Below are 15,573 nucleotides of genomic sequence, written 5' to 3'. Positions count from 1 at the left end.
GATGCAGAGAAAAAGGAACCCTCATGCACTGTTGTGGGAGTGCAAATTGGTGTAGCCATTGTGGAAAACAGTATGAAGGTTCCCCCAAAATTAAAAGTAGAATTACCATATGATCCAGTAATTCCATAACTAAGTTTTTACCCTAAGAAGATGAAAACACTAATTCAAAGAGATGTACTTCTGTGTTTATTGCAGCATTATGTACAGTAGCTCAGTTATGAAAGCAACCCAAGTGTCCATTGACAGATGAAGGGATACACACACACACACACACACACACACACAGTGGAATATTACCCAGCCATGAAAAAAAAAAGTCCAAATGCTAGGGGCGCCTAGGTGACTCATTAGGTTAAGCGACCGACTTCGGCTCAGGTCGTGATCGCACGGTTTGTGAGTTGAAGTCCCGCATCAGGCTCTGTGCTGACATCTCGGAGCCTACTTCAGATTCTGTGTCTCCCTCTCTCTGTTCCTCCCTGCTCCTCACACTTTTTCTCTCTGTCTCTGGTAAATAAAAAAAAGTCCAAATGCTAAGAGGGAAAGTCAAGGAGTTACAATTTTTAACCTTTTTAAATCCTTTCATACTTTATTCCCTAGAGAATTTCTGTTAGAAGTAGCATATTTTCAACTTTCTTTTTGATATTTATTTTGAGAGAGCACATGAGGGAGGGCACATAGAGAGTAAGGGAGAGAGAGCCCAACATGGCTCTCTCAGTGCAGAGCCCAACACGAGGCTCTGAGATCATGACCTGAGCCGAAATCAAGAGTTGGACACTCAACCGACTAAGCCACCCAGACGCCCCTTAATAGTATATATTTTATTATGTGAACTTGTGTGATGCCAAAGATGCTTATTATTACTTTATAAGTCCCTGAAAGTTGACCACAATTTGTAGTTAATTTAAATTATTCATCATGAAAAACCAGTATTGTCCTATGAACAAATTCGTAAGAAAAAAACCAACTAACATAACAAGTTAATGCTTTTAGAATTTAATATTAATAATGTTAGGCAGCTCTGAGATAAATTTTCTGTTTACCCTAGACTGAAACTAAGCACAATGTAGTCTAGTCTATAAGTTGATATCAAAGGAACTTGAAATGTTTTTAAAGTTCTGTAATGAAAAAAGAGGTATTTAATTCTGTTAAATGAACAATTCTCTCCATTCAGCACACATACATTGAGAAGCTTTGTATCTAGTTCTGGAGATAATTATGATAGATAAGACATTTCCTTTCCACAAATTATAGAATATTTATAGTACATCATAAGAACAGATTTCCACTGAAAGTACCACAAACAGAATAGGAGATAAACAGAAGTTTTCCTGGAGAAGGTCACATCTGAGCTGCTATTCACTAAAGAATATGTTTCTAACATTTTTAACCAGTTGATGTTTCGTTGTGCAGAGATGGGCTTTCCATGAATGCATTACAAGTGTGCTAGGATATGGAGTCCTTCAATCCTTGTGACAACCAAATGGAGACTGTGGTGCTCAGGGCCCAAAAAGCTATTCATCTGTTATAAGCAGCCGCCTCTTACCCCAGGACTCCATAAAGTTGTTAACGTGTCATGATATGAAGAATATTGGGAAACAGCAGTGTAGAGAAATGTTACTACGGAAGCTAATCGAATCTCCACTTAGAGTTTCCGAGGGATCACAAACTTGCAAATAAAATATAAATCAAATAACCAAATTTTACTATGGGCCTTATAACTTTTTAAATTTTTTTGATTCTGGTAATATATACATAACATAAAATTCACCATTTTAACTATTTTTAGTCCTCTATCTCCAGAACCGTTTCATCTTCCTAAACTGAAATTCCATTCCATTCTCGGTAAACAGTAGCTCCCCATTCTTCCCTCCCCCAGCTCCTGGCAACCACCATTCTACTTTTGTCTCTCAATTTGTAAGTACCTCATAAAAGTGGAAATGTACAGTATTTATCGTTTTGTAACTACTTTGTTTCATTTAGTTTACTGTCTTCAAGATTCATCCATGTGACAGCATGTGTCATAATTTTCTGTTTTTAAGACTGAATATTTCGTTATATGCATATGCCGCATTTTGTTTATCCATTCATCTGTCATTTGAGTTGGCCTCTAACTTTTTGTTACCAAATCATATAATTCTATTTTTAATTTTTTAAGGAGCCACCATTTTATCTTCCATGGTGGCTGCACCACTTTACAGTTACCAACATAAGGTCCCAGGGGTTCTAATTTCTCCACATCCTCACCACCACTTATTTTTTGTGTTGTTGTTTTTGTTGTTAATAATAGCCATCGTGATGAGTGTGAAGTGGTATCTCATTGTCGTTTTGATTTGTATTTCCCTAATGATTAGTGATGTTGAACATCTTTTCATGACCTTGTGGGTAATATGGCCTGTTATTCTTAAAGATATTCTGAGGGGTTGTCTAATGGATTAACTAAATCTTATTCAAAAGTGACTTACTGTATAAAGTTATGTCAGGTTATTAATGCTGCAAAGACTCTTCGGAGATTATCAGAGTTTTTTGGTTTTGTTTCTAATTTTAGTTAACATATGGTGCAATATTGGCTTCAGGAGTAGAATTCGGTGATCATCACTTATGTACAACACCCAGAGCTCATCACAAGTGCCTTCCTTAATACCCATCACCCATCTCCTACCCACTCTTCTCCATCAACCGTCAGTTTGTTCTCTATTGTTAAGAGTGTTTTGTGGTTGGTTTCCTTCTCTCCCACCCCTCCCCCCACCTTCTCAGATGTTCATCTGTTTTGTTTCTTTAATTCTACACGAGTGAAATCACATGGTATTTGTCTTTCTCTGATTGACTTATTTCGCTTAGCATAATACAATTTACCTCCATTCACATCATTGCAAATGATAAGCTTTTATTCTTTTTGTGTATACACACACCACATCTTTATCCATTCATCAGTCAATGTACATTTGGCTGTCTCCATAGTTGGGCTATTGTTGATAATGCTGCTATAAACATCAGGGTAAATGTACCCCTTTGAATCTGTAATTTTTATCCTTTGCATGATCGTTAAAGTTCTTAATCTGAAATTCATCAGTATTTTCCCAGAGTCCATGAATAGTCCGAATTAAAACAATTTCATCAGATTCTCAAACGTATCTATGACCCTCAAAACTTTAAGAATTATTGATTTAGCTCAGAATCTCTAAAATGTTTAAAAATTCATTATCACTTGGGTAGGTGGAATTAAAATGAATTTCTAATTTCTACTTTGTGCTTTTTTATATTTTCCAAAGTATCGAATATAATCATACATAGTACATGGGATTTTTATGTTACTTTATAACTTAAAAAGTAAAAGTCATCTTTAGCTCTTGGACCTATAATAAAAAAACCAAATGTAAAAGCTAACAAATAAAAACAAATGCAAAAGCCAACAAAATATAGTATGTTCTTATAATTGCCTGCCTTCTCTTAGAGTCCTAGCATTACCATGTCACTAAAAAAAAAAAAAAAAAAAAAAAAATGGGCAGGTTCTAGAGCTTAAAAAAAGTGATGTTTACCATTGATTCCATTTCAACTAAATTCATTGCAGTAAAATATTTGCATTGGAGTTTTTCATAATTAGCTTTTACTGTAAAGAGATTGTGCAGGTTCTATATAGCTGGAAAAACAATATTTACCATTTAATTCATTTCAAGTGAATTTCATTAAGGGAAAATATTTGCATTTTAGTTCTTTCTAATGAGATTTTACTGGTTTTTTCATAATATCTTTATATAGTACATACTGTAATTATTTTTTAAAGATATTGAGGTTTTGGGGGCACCTGGGTGGCTCAGTCGGTTGAGCATCTGACTTTGGCTCAGGTCATGATCTCATGGTCCGTGAGTTCGAGCCCTGTGCCGGGCTTTGTGCTAACAGCTCAGAGCCTGGAGCCTGCTTGAGATTCTGTGTCTCCCTCTCTCTCTGCCCTTCCCCCACTCATGCTCTGTCTCTCTCTCTGTCAAAAATAAATAAACATTAAAAAAAAAAAATACTGAGGTTTGTTTTTTTTATTTCATTTTAAAACACTGATTACTTAATTTTAACAGCAACCAGAAAAAATTCTCATTAAGTATGTATGTTGGATAGATGAATAGAATACATACCTGTGTTCAATATAGCATTTTAAAAATCCATAGGAAATCTTAAGGATTTTGTGAAGAACTTCCAAGGACATCTTACCTATTCAAATCCATCATCAATTCTCCATATCTCCTTCGATCTTTTTCCTACTAAACCTAAATTTCTCTATCATTTAATGTCCCCGGGCCTCTATTTTCTCTTCTGTTGTACTGGAAATACATAGTTCTCTCCAACTTTGACATTTATTTTATTCCATATTATCTGTTTAACTTCAGTGTTTATGCTATGAAATAACTACATTTTTAAAACTATACCAGTTTTTTCAATTCTTGTCTTTTTGCAGCTTTATGCGGGTGCTATCCTTGAAGTTTGTGGATGAAAATTGGGGAGGTTCCCTCAAGTCCAAGGTATGTAAAATTATCTCCAGCAAATTCTCACTTTAATAATTTTAAATCAACATTTTACAAGAATAATTTTATTAAATATTCCCAAGAATAAGAATTTTTAGGATTGTACTTTCTCAACATTATATGTATTTTTTCCACATTTGTCTTCATGGAGGTAGAGTTTTATAGTAATTGTTGAATACTAGTAGTTTACTTTAAGCAAGCATAATATATGATGTAACACATAATGAAGTGATTATTTTCTTAAAAGGAGAGCCTTTCCTTTACCAAGTATAAATTTTACAAGAGCCTTTGTTTTACCAGATATAAATATAATCCCCTTAAATAGCACACCATTCTAATATATCTTAAATGTAAATTCATTTATATAAAACTCTCCTAAGGAACAATTGGAGTGAGAATAGACCTGTACAAAGTGACAAGTCGTCAAAAAGAGAATTAATTACCATAAAATTTGAGGTGCAAAGAAGTTGCATGTACATGTACATCTTCACAGGAAATTTTAAAGATAAATATGTAAAAGGATAATTGTGAAAATGTGTTCTTTTGTTTGACATCACAGTAGTGGAGCTTTGCATGTCGAAAAAGACATGGGCTAAGACTTTTCTGTTCTGTCCTGGCTTGTCATTTGAAAATCAGTTTTATAAAACTAAAATTGTCTAAAGGTAAAGAAGTTCTTTTGTTTGTTTGTTTTTTAATTGAAATATGTAAGTGCTCTATTATATGGCTTATTTTTACATCTCCTGACTTTCTCATGACTTCTTGCCTTGTTCACTTAATGGCAAGATAATTTTGTGGATTTAGTATCTTAATGGCAAGATAATTTTGTGGCTTTAGTATCTTATAAAACTACCTGTATTCACAGATGCCCTTTATTGCTGACCTAGGATTATTTATGATAAAATATTGCTCATTTTGGCACAGAAATGTAATAGTAAGTAAGGCCCAAAGCAGATACACATTTAATTAAATACATTCTTGGTTAGAATAAACATATTCTAATGTAGCACAGAATATATCTACTTCTGCTTAGGGAAAAAATTTCTCACACTGATTTTTTTTTTTTTTTGCCTTCAGCAAATAGACAGATTTTATTATGTCTATGGTAATAATTTTTCTACAGTTGGAAGTTCAATCTTTAAAAGCTTGAGTGGAATTTATCAAACCTTGTAGTAGAAATTAATTATATATACATTTCTTATGTATACTTAAATTATCATACTTGGGGTGCATGTAGTCATACTGTCTTTTCCTTTTGAAAAACAATTAGAGTTTAATCCTATGTATAAATATTTAATGTAAGTTTAAAATGAAAATGATTGTTTAATTCTGTAATATATAACCATATTGAACATAATTATATATGATGCCATTGTTTTCTGAGTCCCTGAGAAGCTGGCATATTTTAAGTATAACCGTTATTATATTCCCTAAAGATATTCTGGAATAGGGCATGAAGGACCATTGTCACTTGTTGCAGTAACTACAAATACCAAACTAACTTTCATGTCATCATCGCTTTATAGTCTTTGTCATGAACAAACCTTTTATTGAACTTAAACCATTCAGTGCCTGTGGGGAAAAAGTCCCAAATTCTATTCCAAAGCCAATTCCAGGTCTGGCTCTTAAGATTCTTCTGACTTCCATGTTTTGGTTGTTTAAGTAGAAAGGGCAGTCTGAATACTTTCTTGTAATCCTTAATATTTTATTGAAGTATATAATTGACATAGTGTTTCATGTGTACAACATATTCATTCAACAATTTTATGTATTCCACAGTGCTAACCACAATAAGTATAGTCATCATTTGATACCATACAGTGTTGTACAATATTACTGACTGTATTCTCTATGCTGTACTTTTATCTGACTTATTTATTTTATAACTTGAAGCTGGTAGCTCTTAACTCCATTCATCTATTTCACCCATCCCAACCCCCATCCACTTCTGTGGCATCTACTGGTTCTATGTATTTAAAGTCTGTTTTTTGGTTATTTTATTTTTTAGATTTCACATATATGTGAAATCATATGGTATTTTTCTTTCTCTGACTTATCTCACTTAGCTTAATTCCTCTAAATCCATCCATGTTGTTGCAAATGGCAAGATCTCATTCTTTTCTGTGGCTGAGTAATACTCCATTGTGAATTCCATACTTTGTTTTTTTAATTAAAATGTAATTGACACACAATTTTACATTACTTCCAGGTGTACAGCGTAGTGATTTGACAAGTCTATACACTAATGGGCTGTACCCACATGGGCAGAGCTACCATCTCTTGTTATACAGTGCTATTACAATACCATTGACTACCTTCCTTGTATACTTGTTCTATCTTTAGCTGTTCATTCATCAATGGAGTCTTGGGTTGCTTCCCTATCTTGGCTATCATAAATAATTCTGCAATAAACATAGAAATGCATATATCTTTTTTTAAATTAGTATTTTTGTTTTCCTTGGATGAATACCCCAGTAGTGGAATTATTGGAATATATGGTATTTCTATTTTAAAATTTTTCAAGACCCTCCATGCTGTTTTCACAAGTGACTGCACCAATTTACATTCTCACCAGCAGTGCATGAGAGTTCCTTTTTCCCCACATCCTCACCAACACTTGTTATTTCCTTTTGATTCTAACCATCCTGACAGGTATAAGGTTATCTCTCATTCTGATTTTGATTTGTAGTTCCTTGATTAGTGATGTTCAGCATCATTTCATAGGTCTCTTTGTCATCTGTCTTTTTTGTAAAGAAATCTTTTTAAATTTTTTTTTTTTTTTTTAACATTTATTCATCTTTGAGAGACAGAGACAGAGCGTGAGTTGGGGGAAGAGTAGACAGAGAGGGAGACACAGAATCTGAAGCAGGCTCCAGGCTCTCTTTGAGCTGTCAGCACAGAGCCCGATGCGGGACTCAAACTCACTGACTGCAAGATCATGACCTGAGCCAAAGTCGGACACAACCGACTGAGCCACCCAGGTGCCCCTGTAAAGAAATCTTTTTAGGCCCTCTATCCAGTTTTTAATTGGATTGTTTATTTGGTGTTGAGTTCTGTAGAAGTTCTTTATATATTTAAGATATTATCAGATCATTTGCAAACACCTTTTCCCATTCAGTAGGTTACCTTCTCATTTTGCTGATGGTTTTCTTTGCATAAGCTTGTTATTTTTGTATAGTTCCATTAGTTTGTTCTTGTTTCCCTTGTCGAGAAGAAACCAAGAAAAATGTTGCTAAGGCCAGTGCTAAACAGATGCTGCCTATGTGTTCTTCTAGGACTTTGATGATTTCAGGTATCCCATTTAGGTCTTGAATCATTTTTAGTTATTTTTGTAAATAGTAGAAGAAAATGGCCTAGTTTTATTCTTCTACATGTAGCTGTCTAGTTTTCCCAGTACCATTTGTAGAAGAGACTGTCTTTTCCCTATTGTATATTTTGTCTCCTTTGTTTTAGATTAATTGACCATACTCGTGGGTTGTTTTTTTTTTTTTCTTTCAGACTTTGTACTCTTATTCTGTTGATCTATGTGTCTATATTGGTGCCAGCACCATACTCTTGATTAGTATGGCTTTGTAGGATAATTTGAAGTCTAAGGTTTTGATACAGCCAGCTTTGTTCTTCAGTCTCAAGATTGTTTTGGCTCTTCAGGGTATTTTGTAGTTCCATACAAATTTTAGGGTGATTTGTTCTAGTTTGGTGAAAATGCTGTTGGTATTTTAATAGGGGTTGTGTTACATCTTTAGGTTGTTTTGGTTAGTATGGACATTTCACAACATCAATTCTTCCAGACCATTTGCATAGTATCTTTCCATTTTTTTTATAGCATCATCAATTTCTTTTTTTTTTTTTTAATGTTTTTATTTATTTTTGAGAGAGAGACAGCAAGTGGGAGAGGGGCAGAGAGAGAAACACACACACACACACACACACACACACACACACACACACACACACACAGAATCTGAGGCAGACTCCAGGCTCTGAGCTGTCATCACAGAGCCCGATGCAGGGCTCGAACTCATGAGCAGTGAGATCATGACCTGAGCCGAAGTTGGATGCTCAACCGACTGAGCCACCCAGGCGCCCTTATCATCTTCAGTTTCTATTGTAAATGTCTTATACTTTTCAGAGTGCAGCTCTTTCATGTCCTGGGTTAAGTTTATTCCTAAGTATTTTATTGTTTTTGGCGCAATTGTAAATGGAATTATTTTATTTCCCTTCCTGCTACTTCATTGTTAATATGTAGAAATATAACCAATTTCTGCATTATTAATTTTATATCCTGAAACTTTACTGGAATCATTGATCAGTTCTAATAGTTTTTTGGTGGTATTTTTAGGTTTTTATGTAGTATCTCATCTGCAAATAGTGACAGTTTTTTTTTTTTTAAAGTTTATTCATTTTGTGAGAGAGAGAACACATTAACTGAGGAAGGAAAGAGAGGGAATCCCATACAGTCTTCATGCTGTTGTCATAGAGCCCAAATGTGGGGCTCAATCCCATGAACCATGAGATTATGACCTAAGCCGAAATCAAGAGTTGGTTGCTCAACCAATTGAACCACCCAGGTCTCCCTTACTTCTTTTGTAACAATTTTTATGCCTTTTATTTCTTTTTCTTGTCTGATTGCTACAGCTAGGACCTCCAGTACTAGGTGGAAGAAAAGTGGCAAGACAGGAAGTAGGCATCCTTTTCTTGTTTTGGATCTTAGAGGAAAAACTTGCACCATTGTGTACGATGTTAGCTTTAGGTTTTTATATAATGGCCTTTATTATGTTGAGGTATGATCCCTCTAAACCCACTTTGTTGAACATTTTTATCCTGAGCAATGTTGTGCTTTGTCAAAGAATGACTTTTCTGTCTTTGTTGAGATGATCATTTGGTTTTTATCGTTTCTGTCATTAATGTAGTATACCAAAGTGACTGATTTGTGAATATTGAACCCTCCTTGCATCCCCTAGAATAAATTTCACTTGACTGTGGTGAACGATCCTTTTAATGTATTGTCGAATGATTGAATAATAATGTGTTGAATACTTTTGCATCTATGTTAATCAGGGATATTAGCCTGTAATTTACTTTTTTGTAGTGTCTTTGTTTTGGTATCAGGGTAACACTGTCCTAGTGGAAAGTATTTGGAAGCTTTCCTTCTTCCTCTCTTTTTTGAGGATAGTTATTAAATCTTGAAATGTTTGGCAGAATTCACCTATGGAGCCATCTGGTCCTTGAGTCTTGTTTGTTGGAAGTTTTTTTGATTACCATTTCAGTCCCCTTACAAGTTAATTGGTCTGTTCAGGTTTTCTGTTTTATTTCCTGATTGAATTTTAGAAGATTGTATGTTCCTAGGACACTATCCATTTCTTCTAGGTTGTCCAACTTGTTGGGATATTAATTTTTCATAGTATTTTCTTAAAATCTTCTGTTTTTCTGTGTGTTAGTTATTCTCTCATTTCTGATTTTATTTTGAGTCCTCTCTCTTTTTTTCTTGATGAGTATGGCTAAAGGTTTGTAAATTTTGTTTCTTTCCAGAGATCCAACTCTTGGTTTCGTTGATCTTTTCTGTTGTGTTTTTATCTCTATTTATTCCTGCTCTAATCTTGATTTTTTTTTTCTTCTAACCTTTTGTTTTTCTTTTTGTACTTTAGGTGTAAGGTTAGACTGTTTGAGGCTTTTATTGTCTTGTTTACACAGCAGCCTATATTGCTATAAAGTTTCCTCTTGGTGGGCTCCTGGGTGGCTCAGTCATTAAGCATCTGACTTGTGCTCAAGTCATGATCTCATAGTTCGTGAGCTCAAACCCCACTTTGTCTCTCTCTCCCTCTCTCCCCCAACTCCCCTGTTCTCTGTCTCTTTGCCCGTCCTGGGATTCTCTTTGTGTCCCTCACTCACTTGCACCCTCTCTCTCTCAGAAAAAAATAATAATAAATAAAAATTTCCCTCTTAGAATTGCTTTTGCTGCAGCCCACAGATTTTGAACCATTATGTTTTCCTTTTCATTTGTCTTTATGTATTTTTTTTTTTATTTCCTCTTTGCTTTCTTCATTGATCCATTGGTTATTTAGAAGCATGTCATTTAGCCTCCATGTGTTTGTGTGTTTTTAGTTTTTTGGTGTATGATTTATTTCTAGCTTCCTTGTGATTGGAAAAAATGTGTGATCACATGTTTTCAATCTTAAATAAATGGAGACTTCTTTTGTGGCCTAATGTGATATATCCTAGAGAATGTTTCATGTGCACTCGAATGTGTATTCTGTTTGTGAATGGAATGTTCTGTAGATATGTTAAACTCATCCAGTCTAGTATGTCCTTCAAAGATGCTTTTTCCTTATTGATTTTCTGCCTGGATGATCTATCCATTTATGTAATTGGGGTGTTAAAGTCTCCTACTCTTACTGTATTACTGTCAGTCTCTCCTTTTATTTGCTTTATTATTGTCAGTCTCTCCTAATATTTGCTTTATGTATTTAGGTGCTCCATTGCTGGGTGCATAGATATTTATAATTGTTAGTTCCTCTTATTGGATTGATTCTTTTATCATTATGTAATATCCGTCTTTGTTTCTTGTTAGAGTCTTTGTTTGATAGTCTATTTTGTCTGATAAAAATGTTGCTACCCAGGCTTTTTTTTCCCACTTGATTTGCATGGAATATCTTTTTCCATCCCTTCACATTCAGTTTGTATGTGTGTTTAGATGTGAAGTGAGGTCTTGTCAGTGGCATATTGATGGGTCTTGGTTTTTGTTTTGTTTCTATCCATTTTGCCACCCTAGGTCTTTAGATTGGAGCATTTAGTCCATTTACATTTAAAGTAGTTATAGGTAGCTATGTACTTGTCATTTTATTGTGTTTTTGGTTTTTATAGTTCTTCTCTTTCTTACCTTGCTCTCTGATGAATTATTATCTATAGTGTTTTGCTTGGCTTTCTTTCTCTTTATTTTTTGTGTATCTGTTTTGGGTTTGGGGTTTGTGGTTACATTGAGGTTCATATATAATATCCTAAGTTTATAGCAGTCTGTATTCATTTCTTTATTGTGTTTGTGTTTTTGTTTTTACTTTTTAATTAAGGCCTTTTCCACTTAAGTCCCTTTAACATTTCTTGTAAGTCTGATGTAGTACTGATAAACTCCTTTAATTTTGCTTGGGAAGTTCTTGGTCTTTGCTTCAATTCTGAATGATAATTTTACCATATCGAATATTCTTGGTGGTAGGTTGTGGGTGGGGTGGTTTTCTTATTTTCCCTCTCTGGACTTTGATTATATCATGCCACTGCTTTCTGGCCTGTAGTGTTTCTGCTGAAAATTCAGCTGATAGCTTTATGGAGTTTCCCTTGTATGTAATTTTTCACTTTCTTGCTGCTTTAATGTTTTTCCCTTATCTTAAACCTTTGACATTTTTATTCTGTGTCCTGGTGTGGATCTCCTTAGGTTCATCTTGTTTTGAACTCTCTGTGCTTCCTGAACCTGAATGTCTGTTTCCTTCCCTATGTTATGGAAGTTTTCAACTATTATTTCTTAAGTTTTCTGCTCTTTTTCTCTCTCCTTCTAGGACCCTTGTAATGCAAATGTTTGCTGCAAACAGTTCCTGTTATCAAAGAGATCCCTTAATATCATCATTTTTTTAGTTTTATTTATTTTTTTATTTTTCATTTTAAAAAAAAATTTTTTTAATGTTTATTTATTTTTGAGAGAGAGACAGAGTGTGAGCAAGGGAGGGGCAGAGAGAGAGACACACACACAGAATCCGAAGCAGGCTCCAGGCTCCGAGCTGTCAGCACAGAGCGCAAACCAGGTCTCAAACCCATGAACCGGGAGAGCATGACCTGAGCCGAAGTCGGATGTTTTACCGACTGAGCCACCCAAGTGCCCCTTAAGTTTTATTTATTTAAGTACTCTCTACACCCAACATGAGGCCTGAACTCACAACCCCAAGATCAAGAGTCATACTCTTTTCAGACTGAGCCAGCCAGGCACCGCTCTATGCACTTTTAAAATTCTTTTTTGGGGCACCTGAGTGGCTCAGTCAGTTAAGCATCCCACTTCAGCTCAGGTCATGATCTCATGGTCTGTCGGTTCGAGCCCTGCATCAGGCTCTGTGCTGACAGCTCAGACCCTGGAGTCTGCTTCAGATTCTGTGTCTTCTTCTGTCTCTGCCTCTCCCTCTCCCTCTCTCCCCCCCCTCCCTCCCTCTCTCTCTCTCTTAAAAATAAAACATTAAAAAATAATAATTTAAAAAAATAAAATTCTTTTCATTTTGCTATTCAGCTCAGTTGCTTTCTGTAGCAGTTAAGGTCTTCCAGATCACTAAACCATTCTTCTGCATCTGCCAACCTACTGTTGATGCCTCCTAATGTATTTTTCATTTCAGTTATTGTATTCTTCAACTCTAATTGGTTCTTACATTTTCTCCTTTTTGAAGTTCTCAGTTCTTCCATTCTTCTCTGCAATCCAGTAAGCATCTTTATGATTAAACTCTGTCAGCCACAAGGCTTGTCTGTGTTTCGTTTAGTCTTTCCCTGATGTTCTGTCTTATTCTTTCATTGGGAGCATATTCTTCTGTCTCTCCACTTTGCTTTACTTTCTGTGCTTGTTTCTGTGGATTAGGCAGAACAGCTACTTCTTAACTTGCAAGAACGGTCTTGTGTATTGTCGTCCCCTGTGTAGACTGTGAAGCTGATCAAATGCATGCTGAGGTGTCCTGGGACCCTCCAGAGGGTGCCCTGGCAAAGCAGCTTGATTCAAGGTGGGGCATGTGCCTGGGGGTCCCATGGTATTCTGTGTACATGGCATTTTGGTAAGACATCTGTAGGTGAAGTGGGCTTGGTCAAGGTGGTCCTGGAGCTCTCTGTGTAGAGGGTGCCCTGGAAGGAGATCTGAAACCACAGTGGGTGTTGGTTGTTGCTATCCCAGGGCTCTCCAGGTAGAAAGTATCCTGGTAAGACAGCTGAAGCTGAAGCGGGTGTAAGCCAGAGTGTCCCAGAATGTTCAGTGCAGGGAGTGTCCTGGCAGAGGACTGGATCTGGGCCAGCATGCGCTGGGGGTTCCAAGAGCTGAAGCAGGTGAGAGCCAGGCGTCCCCAGTGCACTGTGTGCTGGGGGTGCTCTAGGAAGCCATTTGAAGCCAAAGAGGTTGTGGGCCCAGAGTGCTGCATCACCTTGGCACAACTGCTAGATCTATAGTGAACATCAGCTAGGGGTGTCCCAGAGTGCACTGTGCTAGAGCTGCTTGGTGGGGTGGTTGGGGCTGATGTGGGCTCTGGGGCTCACTGAAGCAGCAGGCTGGTTAGGGTACCTGGACCCTCTTCCCATCCAAGCTATCCAAGTTGAAGGAGAACATAAACCATGGTACTGCCCAGCCCCTCCAGCCTGGAGAGAGTACCAGCAGCAATCCCACCATTTGGCAGTGTTCTAGTGCTGGATCTTGAAATTCTGGTAAACTTTTAAACCCATTTTTTGTCTATACCCCAGGGTTTCTGTGGCTGGTGTGGGATGGGAGCCCTGGTCTTGTTTGCACTGTCACAGTGGAAAGGGAATGTAAACCATGGCGCTCACCCCCTATTTTGACCCAGACAGAGTTCCAGCAGCTTCCTCACTGTTTGGCAAGGTTCTGGAGCTAGTTCCTTGAAGTTCTAGTTGCTATTTTAAACCTTGGCTCTTTTTCTGTGCCTCAAGGGATCCGGGGCTACCGTGGGCTAGGGGCCAGTGCAGCAGGCTATCCACAGGGCAGATGAATCTACTTAACCCTCAGTACTATCCCTCCCCACTGCAGTTCCTTAGTGTCTCTTCTCCTGCCATTCTCTATGTGGTCTCTATCTTGTGTTCTGCAGAAGCTGTTCTTTTCAGCCCTCAGTTCTTTTTGTTGTGTCCATGGCCATGGTGAAGGTGAGTTCAGGATCTTCCGGAGTCGCCATCTTGGACCAGAACTCTTCCTGTACCATATTTACTTTATCCATTCATTTATCAGTGGACACTTGGGTAGCTTCCGCATCTAGGCTATGATAAGTAACGTTGCAGTAAACAAAGAGAGTACATATATATCTTTTCAAAATAGTGTTTTGTTTCTTTGAGTAAATACCCTGTAGTGGAATAACTGGATCGTATGGTGTTTCTGTTTAATTTTTTGAGGAACCTCCATACTGTTTTCCCATCAGCAGTGCATGAGTGGAAAGTTCCCTTTTCTTCACATCATAGCCAACAGTTATTTCTTACCGTTTTCATATTAGGCACTCTGGTGTGAGGTGATGTCATTATGGATTTGATTTTGCATTTCCCTCGTGATTAGTGATATTCAGCATCTTTTATGTGTGTTTGCCCTGCGTATGTCTTCTTTGGCAAAATGCCTGTTTAGGTCCTCTGCCCATTTTTTAATCAGATTGTTTGATTTTTGGTGTTGAGTAGTGTAATTGCTTTATATAATTTGGATAGTAACCCCTTCTCATGTATGTCATTTGCAGATCTCCTGTTCACTAGGTTGCCCTTTTGTTTTATAGATAGTTTTCTATGCTGTGCAAAGACTTTTTGTTTTAGTGTGGTCCTAACAATTTATTTTTCTTTCCTTCACCTGAGGAGACATTTCCATAAATATGTTGCTAAGGCCAATATCTGAGAGATTATAGTCAGCGTTTTCTTTTAGGAGTTTAATGATTTTGGGTCTCACATTTAGGTCCTTAGTCCATTTTGAGTTTTTCCCTATGAATGGTGTAAGAAACTGGTCCAGTTTATTAATTCTTTTGCATATATGTGTCTAGTTTTCCCAGTACCATTTATTGAAGATACTTTTCCCATTGTATGTTTTGCCTCCTTTGTTATAGATTAATTCACTGTGTAAGCATGGGTTTATTTCTGGGTTCTCTGTCCTGTTCCATGATCTATGTGTCTGTTTTTGTGCCAGTACCATACTGTTTTGATTACTAACAGCTTTATCTTGAAATCTGGGATAGTGTTGCCTCTAGTTTTGTTTTTCCTTCTGAAGATTGCTTTGGCTATTAAAGGTCTGTTACGGTTCTGAAAATTTTAGGATTATTTGTTCTATTTCTGTGAAAAATGCTATTGGTATTTAATAGGGATCCCA

General features: G+C 36.5%; 1 protein-coding gene across 2 annotated transcripts in view; it reads left to right on the top strand.

Annotated features, from left to right (window-relative positions):
- SELENOF (selenoprotein F) overlaps positions 1 to 15,573 on the top strand; it is a 54,688-nt gene that overhangs the window by 26,441 nt on the left and 12,674 nt on the right. For both annotated transcript variants that reach the window (XM_042952527.1, XM_042952526.1), the window contains exon 3: positions 4,445 to 4,508. In XM_042952527.1, the coding sequence (XP_042808461.1) occupies positions 4,445 to 4,508 (64 nt within the window). The remainder of the gene's footprint in view (positions 1 to 4,444; positions 4,509 to 15,573) is intronic.

This window comes from Panthera leo, chromosome C1 (genome assembly GCF_018350215.1).
Source record: "Panthera leo isolate Ple1 chromosome C1, P.leo_Ple1_pat1.1, whole genome shotgun sequence".
NCBI classification, from domain to species: domain Eukaryota; kingdom Metazoa; phylum Chordata; class Mammalia; order Carnivora; family Felidae; genus Panthera; species Panthera leo.
Note: the sequence above shows the minus strand (reverse complement) of the source record. Positions and strands in the feature narration are given on the sequence as shown.